This window comes from Lolium rigidum, chromosome 7 (assembly GCF_022539505.1).
Source record: "Lolium rigidum isolate FL_2022 chromosome 7, APGP_CSIRO_Lrig_0.1, whole genome shotgun sequence".
Lineage (NCBI taxonomy): Eukaryota > Viridiplantae > Streptophyta > Magnoliopsida > Poales > Poaceae > Lolium > Lolium rigidum.
The window spans coordinates 194382233-194405346 of NC_061514.1; the positions used below are offsets into that span (position 1 = coordinate 194382233).

Sequence of the window (23114 nt, forward strand, 5' to 3'; positions counted from 1 at the left end):
TCATGTATCATGTGCGCCCAGCAGCCACAGGGGACGAATCTATGTGGATACTACGTTTGCGAGTCCATTCGCATGTTAACCACTGAGAAGGGAGATCGTAGATTCGACGTAAGCAATAACATTCACAACTTTAATTTATTACCGTCAATATTTCGTTATCAAGATTGATATATTCACATTCATCTCATTTTAATATATAGGTTGAGTTCATGGGGGAGAAGCTCCAACCACACCAACACCTACTAGGAATTGCGGAGGAACTGACGAAACTTCTGATGACAGAAATGATAGATGACAATGGTTTGTTTAATCGAAGTAGGTGCTTCTCATGATCCCCGTGTAATAGTTCGAATAGACGACGGGCTCTAGTCCCGGTAGTCGCGAGCTCCATGTATATATAAGGGAAATCTACGAATAGACTTTTGTTTCGAATATTTGTTTGCTCGATCTATATATAATGCATGAACGTGTAAAACTTGTAGTAGCATACAAATACATGAAAATTATTTTGAAATGAAAAACGAAATAAAAGGGGGGGGGTGGCGGGGGGTGGCTGCACCCCTTAATCCCTAAAGGAGCAACGTCCTTCGTGCGTCACGTAGAGGACCTTTTTGTCCCGGCCTGTGTTACAAGACGGGACAAAAGGGGGTGACCCCTGCGCGCCCCGCGGCAGCCACGTGGTGGACTTTATGTCCCGGCTGGTAAGCGGGCCGAAACAAAAGGTTGGGCCTTTTGTCCCGCCCCCATTGTTCCGGTTGGCCAGCCGAGACAAAAACCTTTTACGAGCCGGTACAATAGACATGTTCTCCACTAGTGTGTCCTTGTTGGGTCATTGATACAATGTCTACTGTTATATGATTCGACTTTTGCTTCTTACGCTTCTCCCTCTCCTTGACTGGTGCAGGACCCATCTACCGGATAGTTGCGCTCCTTTTCAGGAACATCTGAAGTAGATAACTTGGTCTTTGTGACAGGATGGTGCGGGGAGAGGCGATTTACACAAAAATAACCCTTTGTTGCAACTATAGCACAGACTGACCCTCCGGTGAAACTATTTCACCCACCTAACCCTTTTATGTGGCGCTCCTCACATCGACGCCACACCTCACTGTGTGGCGCTCGTGACGGTGGCGCCACTCTCCCAGCCGACGTGGCGCCCTCGACGCTGAGCTGTGCGCCGATCCGACGTGGCAGGATATGTGGCGCCGCTCCCATCGGCGCCACACGGTGAAACTGTGGCGCCGCTCGGAAGGGCGCCACACATCCACTTAAGTGTGGCGCCCGAGCCGCCCCCAGCCCGACCCTCTTCTTCTTCTCTCTTCTCTGTTTCTTCAAGACTGCAAGGCGGCCGGCGGTTCCTCCTCCTCCCCCCTCTCCCCCACCAAATCGGCCACGAATTCGTCAGATCTGACCGGCCAATCTCTTCCCCATCCATTCCTCAAGGTAATCTCCTTCGAATCCTTCACATTCATCCACTAATTTCATAGATCTTGCTAGATTTGTACATGAACCCTAGACATGGAAACTAGATTTGAAATGTTGGTTGGTGCAATCTAAATTATACTCTATGTGTTGAAATTGATAGCCCACAAAATGCATGTGTTTAACACTAGATTTGTTGGAACCCTAGATGTTAAAATTTAGATGTATGTATGTATGTATGTATGTGTTGAAATGGCTATGTATGTGTTGAATGTGTATGTGTAGGAACCCTAGATATGTATGTATCCTAGATTTGTGGAGGAACCTTAGACATCAAATTTCACGAATGTGTATGTGTAGGAAACCTAGATATGTATGTATCCATATTTGTGTTACATATGACCATTATTTGTGATGGAATAACTCATATTTGTGATGGAATAACTCATATTTGTTAGGAATGGCTCATAATATGGTTTTTTATCCCTAGATAAGTATGTATATGTATGTATGTGATGTATATGTGATGGCTTATTTGGATATATTCTCATGTATGTGTTGCTCATATTTATTAGGAATGGCTCATAATATGGTGTATTTTTGTAAACATGTAGGATGGTGTGGCTCCTAGATCAAGAGTATGACAGGGATCACCGGGCTTTTCACATGACGGAGAGGAGAACGGATCTTCACCCTTTGAAGATTCGTTACCATGGCACAGTGGATATGGCGTATGACGAGAGGTACACGGAGTTCATCCAGCCCACCGGTCTTCTCCCGTTCATCACGCTTGTTCGTCGGGGGGGCTGAACATGAACGTCGTGGCACTCACCGCCCTTGTCGACCGGTGGAGGCCGGAGACGCACACCTTCCACTTGAGGGCCGGCGAGATGACCCCTACTCTTCAGGATGTCTCAATGATACTTGGACTTCCTATTCAGGGCGAGCCACTGTGTATGAACACAGCTTCTGATGGGTGGCGCCAGCAGATGAAGGCGCTTATTGGCATGGCTCCTCTGGCGCCAGCAAATCCAAAGGAGAGAGCTCCCGCCGGCGCACCTTACTCTTGGATTAGGCTTAACTTTGGACAATGCCCGCAAGGGGCCAACAAAGACACTATCAGGACGTACACCCGCGTGTACTTGTGGTACATGATTTCGAGGACTCTCTTTCCTGACAGTGGTGGGAAGTTGGCCCATTGGTGTTGGCTGAATGCGCTTACGGTGTTGGAGCACCCGTGGAGTTGGGGAACAGCGACACTTTCCTACCTCTACCGGCAGGTGAAGATTTGCTGCATGTACTATTCTTCTCATGTATGTGTGCTAGACAAAGTACTAACCCAATGTCTTATTTTCGCAGTTGGACGAAGCTTGTCGCAGGACTGGGAGCGGCGGTATTGGTGGATGCTTGCTCCTACTTTCCGTATGGAGCTGGGACCGCCTATCAGTTGGGCGGCCCAGGATACTCAACGAGAGGCCATGGCCTCATTACCGGAACAACCCTGATCGGAAGCCGACTTGGGCATTTCTTTGGGACAATGTCTCGGAGATGACGAGCGATCCAAAGATGATGTACATGCACTACACTGAAGAGTTGGACACTCTTACCGCTGAGCAGGTGGATTGGGAGCCATATGGTACCTACTACCATATTGGCGCGGGGATGGCTGACCTCAACCCCAAGTGCCTTGAGGAGGCGCGTTTCTGGCGTATGCGCTGCCCACTCATATGCATGTGGCTAGTTGAATACCACCAGCCGCACAGAGTGATGAGACAGTTTGGGTTGTATCAGGAGAGCCCACCTCAGTGGCAAGACACGGACCACGCGCTTCATAGGTAAACTTCTTGAATCATGCGATGAAAGTTTGTTGATTGAAGAAATAGAATCTAACTTCTTGATTCTTGCAGGCTTGATAGGGAGCGGCAGAGGAAGATCACAAATTGACCTGTCCATCATAGCGGCCACGTCACAGCGTTCCAACACTGTTTGGAGGCGGTACAGAATGCTGGCCATGTGGAGATTGTGCCTCACGACTTGGCCGCTTTCAACAACTATCTCCAATGGTTTCATGAAAGCACGCGTATCGAGTTAGTGAAACCCGTGTATGATGATGACATCTTGGACGACCCCATCGAGTTCGATGAGGTTGCGCAAAGCCAGCACGACATCTATGCTCGCAAAGGAAGATCGACTTCTATTGCTTCCGAGCTGAACTTCGTGGTAACGTATTCTCTCATTAGCCAGTACATCATCTATATTGGCATGTGATCGCTTAAATTGTGTATAATATGTTTGTCACAGCGGTCCGAGATCCAGAAAACAACTGACGAGTGCGAGGTGATTTGGGATCAGAGCCATAGAGATGAAAAGCCTATCGGACCGTTGCGGCATTTCATTAAGGTAGAATCACCAACTTTGAATGTAAGCTATTATGTTCGGGTGGCTTTGTAACCATGACTTGCATGACGCAGAACGCTGCACGAAAGATGCGGCGGTTAGCCAACTTGCTAGGTTGTCGCGATGGCGAAATTGCCTCATCATCTTCTGAAGAGGCGGAGGTATGGACTATTTTGTTGCTGTCAAACATGTGCTTACTAGTTTCAACTTTTTGTAATCTCATGTGTTCATGTTTCTGAAGATTCCTGAAGACGACACCATCCTGAGTCAAGGCATTGTGAGTCAACGCAAGAAGCAAGCCGCACGGTCTGCGTACCAGTTGAAACCAAGGGGCAAGGCTCCAGCCCGATACACTCCCGATGATTATGTTAACCGAGAAAAGAAGGTTGTCATTGAGGAGGATGAGGCGCCGCCGCGGAGATCATCTTTGAGGAGGATGAGGAACGATGAGCCGTTATCTTCAGAGGAGGAGGAGGAGCAGCAGCAGCAGGAGGAGGAGCAGCAACAAGAGCCACGGCAGCGGACGAAAAGGTTGGCCGTCCGGAAGCAGCCCTTGAGGAGGGGACGTCACGGAGGATAGATGCATTTGCTAGTGTTGTGAACTCTATCTTCATAAGTATCATGTTGTGAACCCTATGTCATTTCGAACCATGTCTCTATTGCTACGTGTTGTTTGAATCTATGTGCTACGATGTGATCTATGTGTATGACGCAGCTATGTGTATGTTCTATGTGTATGAAATTGCTATTGTTGTGTTGAAAACTGTTTAAATAAGGCAAGAATTTTCTTGTTTTTAACCCAAGTCAATGTGTGGCGCCCTTCCCACTGGCGCCACACTGCACAGTGTGGCGCCCATGGCGCCGGCGCCACACATGCGAACTTATATCAACTTATACTTCGAAAACATCCAGGGGCTCCGGACGCTTAGTCCTTAGCCGTTTTGGCGAGCCTCTTTGTGTGGCGCCAGTGGCATCGGCGCCACATATTTACGTGTGGCGCTCGTGGCGTCGGCGCCACACAAACAGGGTCGCCAAAACGGCTAAGTCCCTAGAGAAATGTCTTACAGTATGTTTTGTGCAAACATAAGTGGATGTGTGGCGCCCTTCCGAGCGGCGCCACAGTTTCACCGTGTGGCGCCGATGGGAGCGGCGCCACACATCCTGCCACGTCGGATCGGCGCACAGCTCAGCATCGAGGGCGCCACGTCGGCTGGGAGAGTGGCGCCGCCGAGGGGCGCCACGCAAAAGGGTTAGATGAGTGAAATAGTTTCGCCGGAGGGTCAGTCTGTGCTATAATTTCAGAAAAGGGTTATTTCTGTGTAAATCGCCGCCGTGAGAGGGCAGCGTATCTCTACTAAGTAACCTTTTGTCTACAGCCATGTCACCACCTGCACCATTGACGCCATCGTTCTGAAAAATTTGAGGTGCAGAGATAACATGTGATATAGCTGTTGGAGTCAATCTGCTGGCCGGCGGTTGGCGTGATTGACTAGATGTTATTTTCAGATCTGGAGACTATGGAAGCATTAAGTTGTTTCATTTAGATTGACTGAGTAGTGTGACACGTATCATTCTAGATAAATAAATTAAGAGTATATTACAGTTTTTACCCCTTAGTTTTACATTTTTGACACCATATACCCCATTTAACAATTTTTCATCCATATTACCCTATTTAGCAAAAGTTTTGTCAGTTTTTACCCCTTTTAAAAATCTGAGAACCATCTGGTAGGTGATTTTGGCTGCTTCTTTATGTTTCTTGGGAGGTATTAAGATTATATTACATGAGTTGTGCACGTGATTATATACTTACACGGCAAATTGAAGGCACATATTACTCAGTAATATAATCTAGCTCAACTCAGACACACACTAGTGTCGTGATTATTTCCGGCAAAATGGTGATTATGTACCTGTACACCTTTTGAGGGTTGAGGCTTCTTTGGTCGCGGGAAAAAAGCTCACGGAAAAGTTCCGACTGAGATCCACATGACAAATCATTCGAAAGATCTTACAGAAGGTGAAAACTGGCGAAACTTTTGTTAAATGGGGTAATACAGATGAACAAATGTTAAATGAGGTAGTGTTAAAAAAATCAAAATAAAAGGTAAAAACTGAAATTTCCTCATAAATTAATATGTGGACCGACACAGTTAAGATTCCATGTCACTCGTCTCCCCGACGAGGCCCCCGAACGAATGTTTTTTCCATCCGGACGGCGAAATTCGGCCCAGTCGCGTCCTCGGTTCCTCGATTTCGTCCGGATTTGGGCCTAAATTCATCCGGCGATCCCACGCCATCCCCGACCCCCGGGGAGCTCTCGGGGACTCCGGACGAAACAAAAGCGCGCGAAACGGCGAGGAAACTTCCCGCGCGTCTGGTGGCCCCAACTTGTCGGCGAGAGACACCGATCGTCGTCCTCATCGCATCGTCTTCCGCGCGCTGTAAAAGCCTGCCGCCGGTCAGCATTCGCCGGCCGCGTAGCTTCCACGTGGCGAGTTAATGCCGTCGCGTCGGCTTCCGCGCACGCATCGTCTTCCACGCGGCATTAATCGCCGTCGCCCGTCGCGCCCGCCGCGCCTATTTAAAGCCACTCCGCTCGCCACGACGCCCCTGCTCCACTCTTCCTCCATTCTCCCTCCCCTGCTCCACTCTTCCTCCACCTCCGACGATGGCGTTCTCCGACGACGACGGCGCAGCCGCCAATGGCTTCCCCCGCCGGTCGCTCCACCAGGCGGGGTACCCCTGCCCGCCGGACACGAGGCCTCCCGGTGGCGGGTGGCGGCTAAGCCGCGGTGGCGTACCAATCCCGCCGCCGCCTCGGGGCGACGCCCTCGACGCCGCCATCGAGGAGGCGCGGCTAACAATGACGGACGAGGAGCGCGCCGACCCGCGCCACCACCCGGACAACTACACGCGGTGGAACTCCTACTTCCTCCGGCGGTGGGAGCGGGAGCTGGCAGCCTACGACGGCCCGCCGCCTCCGCCTCCGCGCAACAACGCCGCGGGACGCCGACGTTGGTGGAGCGCGCCGGGCCGGACGCTGGAGAACGTCCTCGAGCACATCGAGGGCGGAAACTTCCCGGTGCTGACGATGCCCCCTGCATCGAGGGCATCGGCGAGCCGCCACCGGGGAAACGTCTGGCAGCCACGGCGCATGGCTGCCAGCTCGTCGTCTTCCGGATCGGCGCCGAGGCCGTCCTTGGCGCCGGTGAAAAGGGAGGCGACGTCTCCGTCGACGCCGGCGCCGGCGCGCGTCAAGAAGGAGCCGGCGTCTCCACCGCCGACCAGAGGGCGCAGCGGCGCCCTCGTCATCCGCGACCAACCATCCTCCCCGTAGCGTGGGCGGAAGAGGAAGTCGGCGAAGAAGGAGGACGGCGCTGCCGCCACCAACGCCGCCGAAAACAGGCTCGCCGAGGAGGAGGCGAAGCGCGCGGAGGAGGCCGCCGTTGCGGAGGCGATCGCCAGATCGCTCAAGGACCTGGTGCCCGCCGACAACGCCCTCCCCGAGGACGCCGCCCTTGAGTGGTCGAGGCGCGACTGGGAGCGACAGGAGGCGGAGCAGCAGGAGAGGCTGATGGACCTGGCCACCGCGCATCAACTCGCCGCCCGCACCGCCGCTCCAACCGCCGCCGCCGACGTCGCCGACGACGGCTCCGACGGCTCGGTGGGGAGATGCCGGCCAGGGCAGCAGCAGCCAGGCCGCGCCGCCGCAGGTCGACGACGGCTCCGACGACGACGGCGACGACGGCGGCGACTACACGGTGTTCTACCGCCATTTCGGCATGTAGAGCGCCGTGTTTTAAAATTAGCAGTTGAATTCCCTAACCGAATTCGAAATATAGTCGAATTCGGCCTCTATGTATGAACTTCGCCCGTTATATAGTAAATATCATTAAATTTAGTCTAAATTCGCACGTTTTTAGCCGTAGTTTGTCAAGTTTCCGTTTTTCAAATTTGCATCGTCGTCTCGGCTGGGAACGCGGCTGGGAAACTACTTCTCCCCACGCCAAATCTTCCTCCAATCCGGACGAAAATTTAGCCGGATTTGGGCGTGGGGAGCGCCAACGAGTGGGGATGCTCTAAGGCCATCTTCAAACACGGGTACACATCCGGCGCCCGCGAGTTCGAAGTGGTCAAACCGGACAAAAACGCAGCGTACGGACTCATCTTTAAAATGGATGGCTGCGGCGTTCGGGATGACCCAAACCCGATCCAAATCTGAGTCTCCTTTGCGTGGCCGCGGATGCCGAGCGCTGTCCGCTCGTGTCCTCCCCTGTCCCGCGTGTCATACGGAGATAATTTCATATTTCATTAAAATTAAAGATATTACATTTTTCTTAATACTACCTACTACTAGCCTAGCTATGTAGGGCCTCGCCGCTGATTCGCCGCTGGGGCCATGGATTTCACTCGACGCGGGCGGTCTGTACGCGTGAGGATTCCGCTCCAGCTTTATCAGTTGGGTGGCCCGGCGGCGGCCGCCCGCCGGCGTTCCTTCGCATCCGCCCTCCTCCTGGCCCTCCTCGCAGCTTCGACGCGCTCGCGCTTCGCCTCCCTGCAGCGTCACGGACCGCTTCCCCCACGACCCGAGCTCCCACACAACGCGTTCGGCGCGTTCGACCACGTCCCGTGCCTTGAGGCGGACGCAGCCGGCGTCCCGGGCCTCGTGGTTCTCCTGCTGGTGACGCCAGCGCTCTTGGTGGCCGAGCTCCACCTCCGCAGCCTCCTCGTGGGCGCGCCGGTCGGGCGAGGGCAGCTAGAGGAGGCAGCGTGCTGCTTGCTGAGCGATGAGCTCATTCTTTCGGCCGATGAGGTCGCCTAAACGACGGAGACCGGCCCGGATGGAGGGCTCGTGCTCCCTCGTCTCGCGCGGGAGCTCGGCGAGACGCTCCTCGATAGCGACGTTGAGCTGCGCCATCTCGCGGTCGTGGACGGCCTCCTCCCAGTCGGCGGCCGCGACGACATCTGCCTCCTCCTCAGCGGCAGGGTCCGGCCCCTCCTCCGCGGCCTCGTACCAGCCGCCGCGGCCCCCTCCACCAGCTCCGCGTCCTCTACCTTCTTCGCCACCCACTCGTCCGCGACACGGATCGCCTCATCGTTGGCGACCCACCGCGCGTCCTGTCGCTCCTCCTCCACCGTCCGCGGGAACCTAGCGCGGGCGGCGAGGGAGAGCTTGGTCCACGTGGTCTGTACGGTGGGCAGCATGGCGATGGAGGAGGAGAGGGCTCCGGAGAAGGTAGAGGGGGAGAGGACGATGGAGCGGGTGAGGTCTGCGAGGCCGCGCGCATCGTCTTTTATAGCCGCGGCCTTGGCGGGAAACTTGGGCGCGAGCGTGCGCCCTAGGCCTTTTCGCGCGCGTGGGAACCCTGGTGCTCGCGGGAACTTTTTCGCGCGTTCTCCCGCCCGCCATTGCTGTCCTGTCGAGGCCTGCCATGGCGCAGTGCCGCCCAGGGAAGACGAACCACGTGGCGATTTTATTGGGTCACTGCGTTGGGCGCAGTGTGCGACCCAAACGGACACGCGGACGCTGAGCGCTGTCCGCGTGTCCGTGCGGTCACCCAAACGACTCAAAACGAACGGCCCAACTCATCTGTTTGGGTCCAATGCATTGGAGATGCCCTAAGTTGCGCCATGTGATCCCATGCCGTCTGCAGGTCGTGGCCAGCCGGCCGGCTTTCCGAAGTTGATGCGAGTGTTTCGATGTGGCTGCTATGGCTTAAAAGCTGCCACTGGCGCTGGCTGATGCTAGCATCCACTGCAGCTGCCCGGAGTCCCCTGCTGTGAGTCTTCAAGGAGACGCGGGCGTGATTTTTACAGTGGTGCAAGATCGACCTTCCTGTGCACGTCAGGCATTTCACAAAGTTATTGATTGCTATATAGAGTGTCGTTCTATGGCTTCAAGGCTTGGACGTACATAGGCTAATGGATGAATTACATAGTTAATATTCAATACCAAGAACTATGATGCAATGTTTTGTCATTGTAAAAGATATCTACCATCCTTTGCTCTCCAAGACAAGAAGATAGTTCTTTCGTTTAAAATAAATTTCCTTATGTTGGCATAGCTTTTTTTTACTTGGGCAATCAAGCAAAGCAAGACATACCTTAAACTGATACCACTTGAAAGACCATGTCTCAATCAGAAGGGTGAATATAGATAAGCAACACGGAGTTACTAATCATGACACACCATCCTGCCCCCTCTAACTAATGGTCTTCTAGTTCAATCCGCGGTTTTCTTGTAGTTGTACCACCGCGCGACTACCAGGTAAGCGCCGAAGTTGCCGACACAAAGCACGGCGAGCAGCCAGAAGAAGTAATCCAGATGTCCGTCATTGATGTCGTCAGGGATCCACCCAGGGCTCCCGCTCCTCGCTGTGGCGCGCACCACCACGACCACGAGTGCCGAGCTGGCGTAGTTTCCCAGGGCGAACGCCACACTAGCAAGCCCCGAGCAGACGCTCCGCATGGCGTCCGGCGCCTGCTCATAGAAGAACTCCAGCTGGCCGATGAATGTGAACACCTCCGCCGCGCCTACCACCACGTACTGCGGAACCTGCCAGAAGATCGACATCGGCACGTACTCCGTGCCGTTCGTGTCGATGTACGTGCCATGGCGCGTGAGGACACGGCGGCGGGCGACCTCGAGCACGCCCGCGAGCAGCATGGTGATGGTGAGGACGACGAAGCCAATGCCCATGCGCACTAGCGGCGTGAACCCACGGTTGTGGCCGGTGAGACGACGCGCGAGTGGGACGACGACACAGTCGTACAGCGGCACCCAGATTATGATGCTAAGGGTGTCGAAGACAGAGAGCACTGCAGCGGGCACGCGGAAGCTGCCAAGGCGAGGGTCCAGGGTGTCGCCCTGAAGGATGAAAGTTGTAGACATCTGTGTGTAGGCCGCCGCAAAGATGATGCCGCACGCCCACACCGGCAACAGTCTGAGCACGCACTTGAGCTCCTCCACCTGCGTCACTGTGCATAGCCGCCACGGGCTCGCCGGTCGCACCCCCTTGTCGCCTGCCGTCTCCACCGCCGCCTTGTCAAAGAACCTGTGTCATCAATGGATTAACAGCCGGCCAGTCCAAGATTTATTGATTTACTAATTAATAACGTGATATGCGTGCATGAAACTTCGTTGATTGCTCCGTGTTAATATAACTAGGGTTTAGAGAAACACAATGACGGCTCGTACACAACTGTGCCGGCCTCCTCTTCCTTTATATACTCAAGGGGTTACAGGTAATATACGTATAGAATACGTACAATATACACAATACATACTACATTAACATCCCCCCTCAATCACAACTGCGGGTCACCATGTTGAGATTGGAACGTAGTCGTGTGAACACATCAACTGGAAGAGGCTTGGTGAAAATATCAGCTAGTTGATCTCTTGACTGAATAAACCGTATGTCCAGTGCCTTTTGAGCCACTCTTTCTCTAACAAAGTGAAAATCAACTTCAATGTGTTTAGTACGGGCGTGAAAAACAGGATTTGCTGAGAGATAAATTGCACCAAGATTGTCACACCATAAAGATGGTGCTCTTGGTTGCGAAACCCCCAATTCTCGCAATATCGACTGCACCCATATCAATTCGGCTGTGGCATTTGCAAGAGCCTTGTACTCGGACTCTGTACTGGACCTTGACACTGTTGGTTGCTTACGAGCACTCCAAGATATAAGATTTGCACCAAGAAAAACAGCAAAACCACCAGTTGATCGTCGATCATCAGCACAACCTGCCCAATCAGCATCAGAAAAAGCACTCAACAAAAGAGATCGTGAACGATGAATCCGAAGGCCATCTGCTGAACTGAATTTTAGAAATCTGAGAATTCTCTTGACAGCTCCCCAATGAAAATCTGTAGGTTGTTGCATATACTGACAAACTCGATTTACTGAGTAAGAGATATCTGGTCGAGTAATGCACAAATACTGCAAGGCACCAACCGTGCTACGATACTTGGTGACATCTTCAGGTGACAATGGTGTACCTGTGTGCTTGGTCAACTTCTCGGTATTGGACATAGGAGTAGTAACCGGTCTGCACTTTTCCATGTTTGTGCGACGAAGAAGATCCCGCACATACTTGCGCTGAGACAGAGTAATCCCCCCTGGATCTGCGGTAACCTCAATGCCCAAAAAATAATTTAGGGGACCTAGATCCTTGATGGCGAAAGCGCGGTGAAGTTGGCTGAGTAGATTGTCAATAGCCGAGACTGAGGATCCTGTAATAACGAGATCATCCACATAAACAAGCACATACAATGTAAGCTCAGAATTCTGCAGAACAAAAAGAGAGGTATCCGCAGAAGAAGACCGAAAGCCAAAGTCATGGAGCTTTGAACTGAGGCGAGCAAACCATGCTCGGGGAGCCTGCTTAAGACCATAAATCGCCTTATCCAACTTGCATACCATGTCAGAACGGTGAGGATCCTCAAAACCAGGGGGCTGAGTCATATAGACGGTCTCATGTAACAATCCATGAAGAAATGCATTCTTGATATCAGCCTGACGAAGATGCCAACCCCTGGATACCGCCACCGAAAGAACGAGACGAACAGTTGCTGGCTTGACCACGGGAGAAAAGGTGTCATCGTAATCAATGCCATGACGTTGTCGATACCCTTTGGCTACAAGTCGCGCTTTGTGACGCTCAACAGTACCATCAGCATGTCGTTTCAGTTTGAACACCCAACGACAATCAACCACATTAATACCAGGAGAACGAGGAACCAAGTGCCACGTTTGATTCTGGCGAAGTGCAGCAATCTCATCCTCCATCGCGCGGCACCATTCTGGTCGTAGGAGAGCTTCGCCATAAGTAGCAGGTTCGTCTGTGTCCACAACAGCCGCAAAAGAACGCTTACGAGGATCATAAAAAAGAGTATCATCATGTGTCTTCCGAGGAACTCGAATATTACGCTGAAGGCGAGTCACCGCCCTGTCGCTATCACCAAAAGGTTGTGAACCTGTTCCCTGCACATCAACACCCTCAGGAGCACGGTCAGATGCATTAGGAATAGTAGCAGCCCTTTCTTCTAATTGGCAATTCTCAACTGGCAGTGTAGGTGAACTGACAGACGTGGATAATGGATTATCAGCTTGCGGCTGCACATGCACAACAGGTGTAGGAATGGATTGAGTGCCAGGGCTGGGAACAATCTGCAAGGGAACAAGCGAAAGACTCGATGGTACAAGGTCAATTTCAGAGAGAATGCGGGGAGATCGAGATGACAGATCAGTGGCAAAAGGAAATTGATGTTCATCAAAAGTGACATCACGGGAGATAAAAACCCGACCAGTGGACACAAGAAGACACTTATACCCATGATGCATGTCACTGTAACCAAGAAATACACAACGTTCAGACCGAAATGAGAGTTTGGTTTTGTTGTAGGGTCGCAAATTAGGCCAACACGCACAGCCGAAAACACGCAAAAAATTATAATCAGGTTTGCGATGAAAGAGTAACTCAAGAGGTGTTTGGTTATGGAGACTGGGAGAAGGTAGACGATTGATAAGATAACAAGCCGTTAAAAACGCCTCATCCCAAAGTTTTAGCGGCAGTGAAGAATGTGCAAGAAGGGAAAGACCCATGTCTACAATATGTCTATGTTTTCTCTCGGCGAGCCCATTTTGCTGGTGTGTGTGAGGACATGATACGCGATGATGAATACCACAACTAAGAAGGTGAGAATTAAGGCCTTGGAACTCACCCCCCCAGTCACTATGAAAATTAATAATTTTGCGACCACATGCACGTTCAACCTTGGACTGAAACTGAACAAAGGCACGAGTAACTTCAGATTTGTGTTTCAACAAGAAAATCCAAGTGAATTTGCTAAAAGCATCAATAAAAGAGACATAATATTTGTAGCCACCAGCAGAAGGAATTGCGGGCCCCCACACATCAGAATGAATAATATCAAGAGGTGCCGAAGCTACATTATTTGACGAATAAAAAGGAAATTGATGAGTTTTTCCCATTTGACAAGCATCACACACGGTATTATCCTGACCAGAAACAAACGATAAGCCATAATCATGGACGACTCGATGAACTACTGTAGATGAAGGGTGACCAAGACGCCGGTGCCAATGAGCTGAAGACAATTTAGCTATTTGAAGAGCTTCGGACGACAATGCACACCGGGTTGGATTTATTGGGTAGAGTCCTCCTCTACATGTGCCGTGAAGAAGAACCTTCCTCGTGGCACGATCCTTAATGAAAAAATAATATGGGTGAAACTCAAAGAAGACATTGTTATCACGAGTAAAACGATGTACAGAAAGAAGGTGTTTAGATGCTTGAGGTGCATGAAGAATATTAGACAGATACAGATTTCTATGAGGAGTAGCCAATTGAGAATTTCCAATATGAAGAATGGGCATACACGTACCGTTTGCAGTCTGAATTTGCTCCCTTCCAGGGTACCTCTCCCTGAAGCTTAACCTGTCCAGATCATTGGTAATGTGATCAGTCGCCCCGGAGTCAGGATACCATTGATTGTCGACATTGTAGCCCTGGCTGTTGTTGATGTAGTTGGCCACTCTCGGATCCTCAGCTTGATATGAATGATCAAAACGATCATAGCACCGAAGGGCAGTGTGGCCCGGGCGATCACAGATTTGGCAAACCGAGTTCTGCCTACCACCACCGTGGCTATTATAGTTGTTGTAATTCTGCCTACCGCCACCATTGTTGTTATTGTGACCGCGATTACCGCCGCCTCCATGGGCGCCGTTGCCACCGCCACCACGGTGTCCACCATTGCCACCATTATATCCATTACCACCACCACGACCACCTCCTCCGCCGGAGTTATTATTGTTATAGCCGTGGTTTCCGCCTGAGTTGTTGTAGCCGTGGTTACCACCACCTCGACCACCTCTTCCGCCTCGATTTCCGCGGCCACCGCCACGACCACCTCGAGATGAGAAATTGGCAGAGGGTTCCAAGTTGAGATGAGCTGAACTATTGCGCATCTGCACACGCGTATCCTTGCTGACTAGGAGCTCGTAGACCTCGCTGAGCGACGGAGGTATAGTGCGCGCTGCGATGGAGTCGACAAGTGAGTCGTACTCCTCACCAAGTCCGGACAGCAGGTAGGCAATGATCTCCTCATCGCCAAGTGGTTTGCCGATTGCTGACATACTGTCTGTAAGGTTCTTCACCTTTTGGAAGTAGGCTGCAGCAGATGATTCTTCCTTGGACAAACGAGTCAGCTGCATACGAATCTGAATCACCTTGGAGGTTGTTGCAGCGGAGAAGAGCCTCTCCAGCGTGATCCAGACTCCACGGGACGTGTCGAGCATGGTCACCGAGCTGAGCACGTCAGGAGTGAGCGTTGACAACAGGCCAGACAACAGGGACTGGTCAATCTGCACCCACCGGAGATACTCCGGGTTGGGCTTTTGTACAGCAGCGCCTTCGATGGTTTCCATGATCAGCTTCTCCGGGCATGGTGTGGTGCCATCCAGAAATCCCATGAGTAGGGCACCGCGAAGAATCGGAACGATCTGTGTCTTCCACAGAACATAGTTCTCACGGTTCAGTTTTGTGGTAACGATCTGTGCCAGATTGGGCACGGCGGTGAACGCAGGTGCCGTTGAGACGAAGGGTCCAGCCATAATCGAGCCAGACATGGAAGATGAAGAGGAGGCGACCATAGCAGAGGATCCAGCAGACGACGACATGGTGATTGGGAGCAAAGACTAGGTTGGGACGGCGGCGATGGTGGTAGATCGGATCCTAGACAACAAGCTCTGATACCATGTTAATATAACTAGGGTTTAGAGAAACACAATGACGGCTCGTACACAACTGTGCCGGCCTCCTCTTCCTTTATATACTCAAGGGGTTACAGGTAATATACGTATAGAATACGTACAATATACACAATACATACTACATTAACACTCCGATCGTCTTTGTTTAGACTTCAAACTGGAGAGATATCCTGCAGAACCTTGGACAATCTTTTATTTGGCGGCTCCCTGCAAGCATGCTGAAGTACATGCCTAATATTGTACTGTACTTAAAAAAAAAGGGTGAACAGTCATGCATGAAATCTTGGGTATTTCGGCACGGGCGCGTGAAAAGTGGGTTGTATTGATACAAACAAATTAAACAAGTTTGTATCTAGGTGTTTTAGAAGACTTTTTTTTAAAAAATGCATAAATTATTCGGTAATCATATTGTTTGCTAGTGCATTTAAGTATCACAACATTTAAATATATTATGCTTGTATTAAAAAGCCTTGCTCTAGTTTCGCCCGGACCCCCAAAATCTCAGAACCAGCCCTGCGCGTGAGTAGTGAGTTAGGGTGTGTTTGGTTTTCGAATGAAGTGGAATGTAATGGAATGGTTCCATTCCAGTGTAATGGAACGGTTCTGTCCTAGTGTTTGGTTGGGATACATAGTTAGAATGGAATGGTTCCATTTTGTGTTTGGTCAGAGAATTGAACAATAGAATATAACATCATATACTGCTAAGCAAATCCATGGTATTAAGTCTAAATCTGATTATTTGTCATAAGTTGGAGTTGACAGGGGCAAACGAAAGGCAAAATCCTGTAGACAGAGAGCAAAATCGGACTGGGTAAGGCAAAGTTGGAGTGGAGAGAGTGAACATCTCCTGCCGCCGTCGAGCCTGGCTCCCGCCGCCGCCGCCGCCGTCGAGCCTGGCTCCCGCCACCGCCGCCCTACCTTCTGCCGCCCTGGCTTCCGCCTGCTGGCCACGGCCGCGTCTAGCACCTGCCGCCGTCAAGCCTGGCAACCGCCGCCGCCGCCTGGCTCCCGCCTGCTGGCCACGGCCGCGTATGGCACCCGCCGCCGCCCTGGCTCCCACCTGCTGGCCACGGCCGCGTATGGCACCCGCCGCCGTCGCCATGGCTCCCGCATCCTCCGCGCATGCGAGCCTGCTGGCCACGGTCGCGTTTGGCACCTGCGGCCTCCATGCCTGCGAACCTGCTGGCCGCCGCCGCGTCCACGCCTGCTAGCCGCCACCGTCGCGCCGTTGTTGGGAGAGATATACGCGTTTTCTTTTCCCTTGACACTGGCATGATGGCATCGTTAGCCAGCCGTTCCACCAGGTTCCACCGAATCGGTGGAATGGGTGAATTCCGGATATATGGGGTATATTCCCTTTTGGAAAACGAGTTGGTTCCATTTCTCCTCTCTAACCAAACACTAGAACAGGCTCTAGGCATGGAACGGTTCCATTACATTCCACCTTGTTCCAGAACCAAACACATCTTTAGTGACTGCTTGTACAAAACAGGACGCAAGAATTAAAAAAGAAAGGAAAATAATGTCCGGATGGACTAGGCATGCATGCGACAAACTTCTCTCGGTCATCATCATAAGATCTCTCCTAAGAAATGACATGTGTGTACAGTGTACACCCTCCTCACAGGCTCACAGCGTGATAGGTGCGCTATTTTACTCATCATAAGGCCACAAAGTCACATTATAAATATCAAAAAAACACAACTAACTATAAAATAACATAATTCTTAATGTGAAAGTGCTCTTCGGTTTAGCCTAGTGGTCTTTCAAATGTAATAGCAAAATATTTTTTTCATAAACTGGATACGAAATACTTAGTTCCCATTACATCACGTATGACATCCAAATGATGAAACCTTCCATTTTAATTATGTTTTAAAATATTTCACCCTCTCAATTACTTACTCTCTTTTCAAATACATGTCATTTTATACGTGACATCGTCCCCGCAATGAAATTGATGACAATTTTGTATATGAATATGCTTTGTTACATTAAAGATAATTTAGCGTTATTAATTTATTTCAATGGTAAGAAAATCGATAATCATTAACTACTCTGTTGGCTTAGGTGTAGAGATTAATCAGTGTTTGGATGATTAACTGATTTAATTGGTACAAACAGTTAAAATACAAGTATATAAGAAAGAAATAGTATACGAGCTTATATATGCACAACTCTAATTTTCCTCTCCCACCACCTATCCAGTGTATGGCCCATTGCACCTCAACCACCTAGCCAATTGAAGGCAACCTCCAGCTCGTAGACGAGCTCTCAAGACAGTCGAGCTCCTGTATCTAAGGTTTGGTCGTCAATGACGAGGAACTGGTTGACTACAGCGGGAATCGAGCTCCTGGAGGCAGGAATCAAGCGGGACCTTCAGAAACCTAATTGATTTGACAGGTATAGCGGCTGGTCGGACAATCTATATAATGTCTAAAAAAATTGCACCTTTTTGACCCAAGTGTAATATTTAATCGGGAACGTGCCTAGTTGTCAGAGCAATTGGTCAGGCCAAACGATTAGCACAACCAATTAGAGGTATTTAACAAGCCCGAGCACCGATTAATTGGCCTATTAATCAACGATTAAGCCTATTTTTGAAACATAATTTATTTTCAGACATTTTTATACTATATATATAGGCCGATGGTTGAATAAGTGTTAGGTTTTATAGTATTTACTCTCTTCGATGGCCGATGCATTGGAGTAATCAAAATGTGTACCTAGGTTTTACTATAGGATTTTCTTTGGAAAAAAAGATGATGCACGTTTAGACTAGTCATAGTGCTAGTATCATAAAGAGTATAATGCATGTCACCTTGGTAATTAATATCGCTGGATTCCTATTGAAAAGAACTTTTAAAAGATACTAATTTCATATAAATAATCTTTATCTATTTGAAGTAATTCTTGATCAAACAAAAAACTCGTAAAACGAGAATGGCTTATTTCTTAAAACGGAGGTAATAATATGGTTGATGTCACAAAGCGCGCTACTAGTACGTGCCTTGACTTGAGTGATCCATAACTGGATAGCTCAATGAAGAAAGATCTGCACCTGGTACGAGCCGGGTAGCAGAGGAGAAAAATATCAGTGCAAGTGGAAGCTAGCGACGAGCGCTGACCTGAACTGGTCGGTGTGCACGAGGCGGCGGCTCCCCTGTATCGTCGACACGCCATCGTCGCCGTCGCACTCGTGCAGAAACGCTGCGTCGTCCGGCACCTCCACGTCGCACTTCCTGACGGCGGCGACTACCACCTGCGCGATCCTGGTGGCCGGGAATCCCCCCGGCGGCTGGTGCCTGCGGTACGCGCCAGTGCCGGCCATGTACAGCGCGACAGCGAGTACGCTCAGCAGGGCCGGGATGCCGTAGCCAAGTCGCCAGCCGTGGGCGGTCTGCACCCACACCACCACGGTGCCGCCGACGAGCGAGCCTACGTTCAAGGAGAAGTAGAACCAGTTGAAGAAGGAGCTCTGCTGCCCGCGCTCGGACTCGTCGTCGCCGAACTGGTCGGCTCCGAACGACACCATGACCGGTGTCAGCGCGCCGCCGAGGGCCACCAGGTACAGCCCCACGTAGAATACCGCGCTCTGCAGCGCCACCGAGGCGCTCGCCGTCACCACCCCATATCCCGCGACGGAGATGACGAGGAAGAGACTGATGGTCCAGTATCTGCCGAGGAAGGAGTCGGCGAGGAATGCGGCGGCGAGCGGCGTGATGGAGCTGGTGCCCATCCAGTTGGTGACGCTGTTCGCCGCGGACTTGCTGCCGGCGTGCAGCTCGACCTGGAAGTAGTTCACCAAGTTCGTCGACAAGCCGAAGAAGGAGATGTTCTGCAAACAGTTGTTCACTGCTCACCGTACGTGCATGCATGACCAATCGAACAGGCCAGAGTCAATCAAAGATTCTTTTTGTAGAGAATTAAGCATACACATGAGACATGACACAACAGGAAAGAGAAGAAAACAGTGAAGGCTGCAGGTACTGTTACCGAGAAGCAAAGTGCAGCCCCAGGTGCTCCGGCGATCATTCCTGGACGTCCCGCGATCGCCCTCGCCACGATGCGAGCCTTTTGATTCTACTTCTACAGCTTCCATGGCCTGAACTCTTAGGGCTCCTTTGATTTAAAGGATAGGAAAAGCATAGGAATAGGAAAGGTATAGGATTAGAATGGCATGTCTACTAGAAATCTATAGGAAGATGAAGTTTGTTTGATTGTAGCAAAGGAATTTTTCCATGAGGTATGAGCTAATGTTTTTTTCCTATAGGAATTACACTACAAGATTCCTATAGGAATTTTTCCTATAGGATAGGTTCCTATGAATCAAACAACATGTATAGGAATTTTTCCCATAGGAACCAAATCCTACACAATTCCTATGCAAATCCTTTGAATCAAAGGAGCCCTTAACAGTTACATCGGGTGACCCTGCAAATTTACCATTTTCAGAGACATGGCTACACTACCACCTCAAATTGTTGCTGACAACGTATCTACTACATCCGGTCTTGTTTAATTGACGCGGGACATGTATACATCATGTACTAGCTGCCCTTGACTCCGGGTCGATTATTAACCGAACAGAGGGAGTATATGTGATGAATTAACACCCCTTTGATGACTGAAAGTAATTAACAAGGTTGAGAGTTGAGTCTAGAACTCCAGATAGAGTGGTTGAAGAATACATAATACCTTGTGATTATAGTATTGATTTTGCCCCGGGCTGGCCGATATATAGTGGTATTTTCGTTGGACGTGAATTTTTGGCTCATAGCCGCCAGCGCCCTGCATATCCAGACCGTCGGTTGGAGCATTAAGATCCGTGGACAAAGTAGTAAAAATGAGTTAATTAATTTGAAAACACAACTATACATGACATAAATGAGACGAATACGGGAGCTATACGCATTTAATGGGAGGAATAAAGTGCAAGCTAAGAGGAGAATAAATGCTATGACAATAACTAGCATTTAAAAAAATTATGATCCTCTGACACTTTGACTTTTGTGAAGTAGACAAGTGGGTATTAGTATATATTTTTTCATAGTATTATTCGTAATTATTTGTGATTTAAAAGGGCTGATTAGATTGAATAAAGTCATTATAAATTTATCAGTTTTAGATTCAGAAGATGTTTGAAATAATCGAAAAGATTTACTTATCATTTTCGATCTTGAAAGCAATGATTGAACAAGATGTATTAGTAAGTTAACAAGATTATAATGAAAATTTATTCAAAGGGCGTCTGAAATTACACAATAAATATTCTATTTTCGATGCATGAGATCTAAATGAACAAAATGGATTAGAGCAAGTATAATAAGTCCCAGTCAGCTGGCTATAAGGGTTAAAATAATATATTCATGCTTAGTTGGAGGAGAGAGAGGAGGAGAGAGAAGAGGAGTGGGCTCTCATGCAAGAGCCAGCTCTAGCACATGCTCCTAGGCACTTTGTGAGAGTGAAATGTGGGTCATCCATTGATAAAGTAGTTCATGATTATAGCTCACTATTATACATGTTGGCTCTATGTTAGATACAAATGACATGACACATGGCTTATAGCCAGCAGCTGACTATACTATTAAACTTGCTCTTAGTAGGAGAATGAGATTACAGCTAATTAATTCTTGATGACACCACAAATGGACGGTGCACCATTTATAACACTTAATTGATCAATAATGGCCTATTGGTTGTTGGGCATTAAATGGTATTGATGGCTCTTAAAATACAATTAAAATGATTTTTATGCTAGAAATACACTACAATAATTGTGTTCGGATACAATTAATGGACGGCTCTTGATGGTGAGTGGAGAGTGAAATTCGGGGGGGCTGAGTTCCTGTGTGCTCCATTGCAATTCTCTATTTTCGTTGCCGATCTTCCTTCGCAGCTCCTGCATCCTACGTTCTCTCATATATATATAGGCTCTTAACCACGAGTTGCCATTTTGGCTAGCTACCTGCTCTCCTTATGGTGCCACTTGAGAGTTGAGAGTGAGAGCGGTGATGCTAAGGTTAGCTATGCTGCTAGTATCTTAAGTAGTAGTATAATGCATTTCAGTCCTACAAAAATATTGATGGAGCATCTAATTAAAGAGAAGAGATACGATTATGTAGATACTAATGCCAAATAGATCTTGTACATAGATTTACATTGGGATTCTACAAAACAATAAATTTATAAGATCATGATACTCAATGATGATACTATATACTGTAATACTTTGCACTATGATCAACCTAATTAATGGATAACAATTTGTCATACAGCAAGACATGGTTGCAGTGATCACGACCCATAATTAATGTTAATTAATGGTCCAATATCGACTGCCCAAATCTGTACTACTACCACGCGCACAGATTTTTGGTTGCATTAGGCTGCTCATAGTGGGGAGTAACATAAGATGGTGTCATGCATAAGTTACTAGTCTATGTTACTACCTTCATAGTGGAAAGTAACTTAGAGATGGTATCATGCAAAGTCTCATTTATTTATTAGTAGACTCATTTTATCTTGGGGTGTGTGATGTTATGGTAACATAGCTAGTTACCACCTCCCTCTCTTTCTTCATTTATTGCTATGCCATGTCACCAAAATACCTTGAAATGTGTGATGTTACTACCTAAGTTACTCCCACTATGAGCAGTCTTATAGCAGTGCGCAAATCTGTACCACATGCACGTTAGGAGCGAGAAAAACTTCCAAACTTGCCCCCGCATGCACGTAAATAACTCTTTAAATATCTCTACTCGTTTCCCGGACTCCTCGTTTCTTCCTCCCATTAATAGAGAGGCCCTTCCCTCAAAAAACAATGGAGAGGCACAGCAACTTTCGTTTGCCCCCAAGCCACCGACCTCCCTCCTCCGCGCGAATCTCCTTGAACACTGCACGAGCGCCCATGCTCTAGTGTCTCTGGGCCGTGTTTGGTAGCCTGCACTCAATTCGGGCCTCACTCCCCTAGTGAGAATAAATTTCCATCTCGTTTCAGACGAGGTCCGTGCAAAAAACTTGTTTCGTTTGTTAGCCTGGGTTTCAATCGTTAAGCATTTAAATGCTATGTCGTTTGGTTACTCTCCATTAGCCTGTAAATTTGAGCAGATAAAACTTACAGATGTTTGGTTGTTCTGTATTAGTGTGTATACTACTGTTTCGAATCTACTAATCCTCTGCTTACCCGCTAATAAAGTCAAAATTAGTCGAAGACCTCATCAACTCCACAACCCCGACAAAGGTGAGGCTGGGCACGCGATGAGGCCGGCGAGGGTGAGGCCGAGCGCGGCCAGTGAGGGCGCGGCGAGGCTGGCGAGGCCGAGCATGCACAGGCGCGGGCGATCCCACGGTGCGGCGAGGCCGAGTGCGGCCACGGGTGCGGGCGCGACCACGGCGAGTGCGGCGCGGGGCGGCGAGGCCAGGCGCGAGGTGGGCGTGGCCGGGGCGAGGAGGCGCGGGGCGGGAGCGGCTAGGCGCGGCCATGAG

The 23114-nt window shown here is 49.6% G+C and overlaps 1 protein-coding gene across 1 annotated transcript; it reads right to left on the minus strand.

Moving 5' to 3' along the window:
* Positions 1-10045: 10045 nt before the first annotated feature.
* Positions 10046-19728, minus strand: LOC124679319 (protein NRT1/ PTR FAMILY 8.2-like). The gene is made up of 3 exons (XM_047215100.1): positions 19623-19728; positions 18755-19481; positions 10046-10877 (listed from the first exon to the last, which is right to left on the minus strand). Exons 1-3 carry the CDS (start codon positions 19726-19728, stop codon positions 10046-10048), a joined length of 1665 nt encoding a protein of 554 aa, XP_047071056.1.
* Between the last annotated feature and the right edge of the window lie 3386 nt (positions 19729-23114).

Bases quoted from the DNA above. Each gene is read 5' to 3' on its own strand.
- LOC124679319 (XM_047215100.1), bottom strand. From the start codon at position 19,728: ATGGAAGCTGTAGAAGTAGAATCAAAAGGCTCGCATCGTGGCGAGGGC. The intron at 19,482-19,622 runs GTAACAGTACCT...TACGGTGAGCAG, and splicing joins GGGCTGCACTTTGCTTCTCG to TGAACAACTGTTTGCAGAAC. The intron at 10,878-18,754 runs GTCAGCGCTCGT...TTGATGACACAG, and splicing joins GTGCACACCGACCAGTTCAG to GTTCTTTGACAAGGCGGCGG.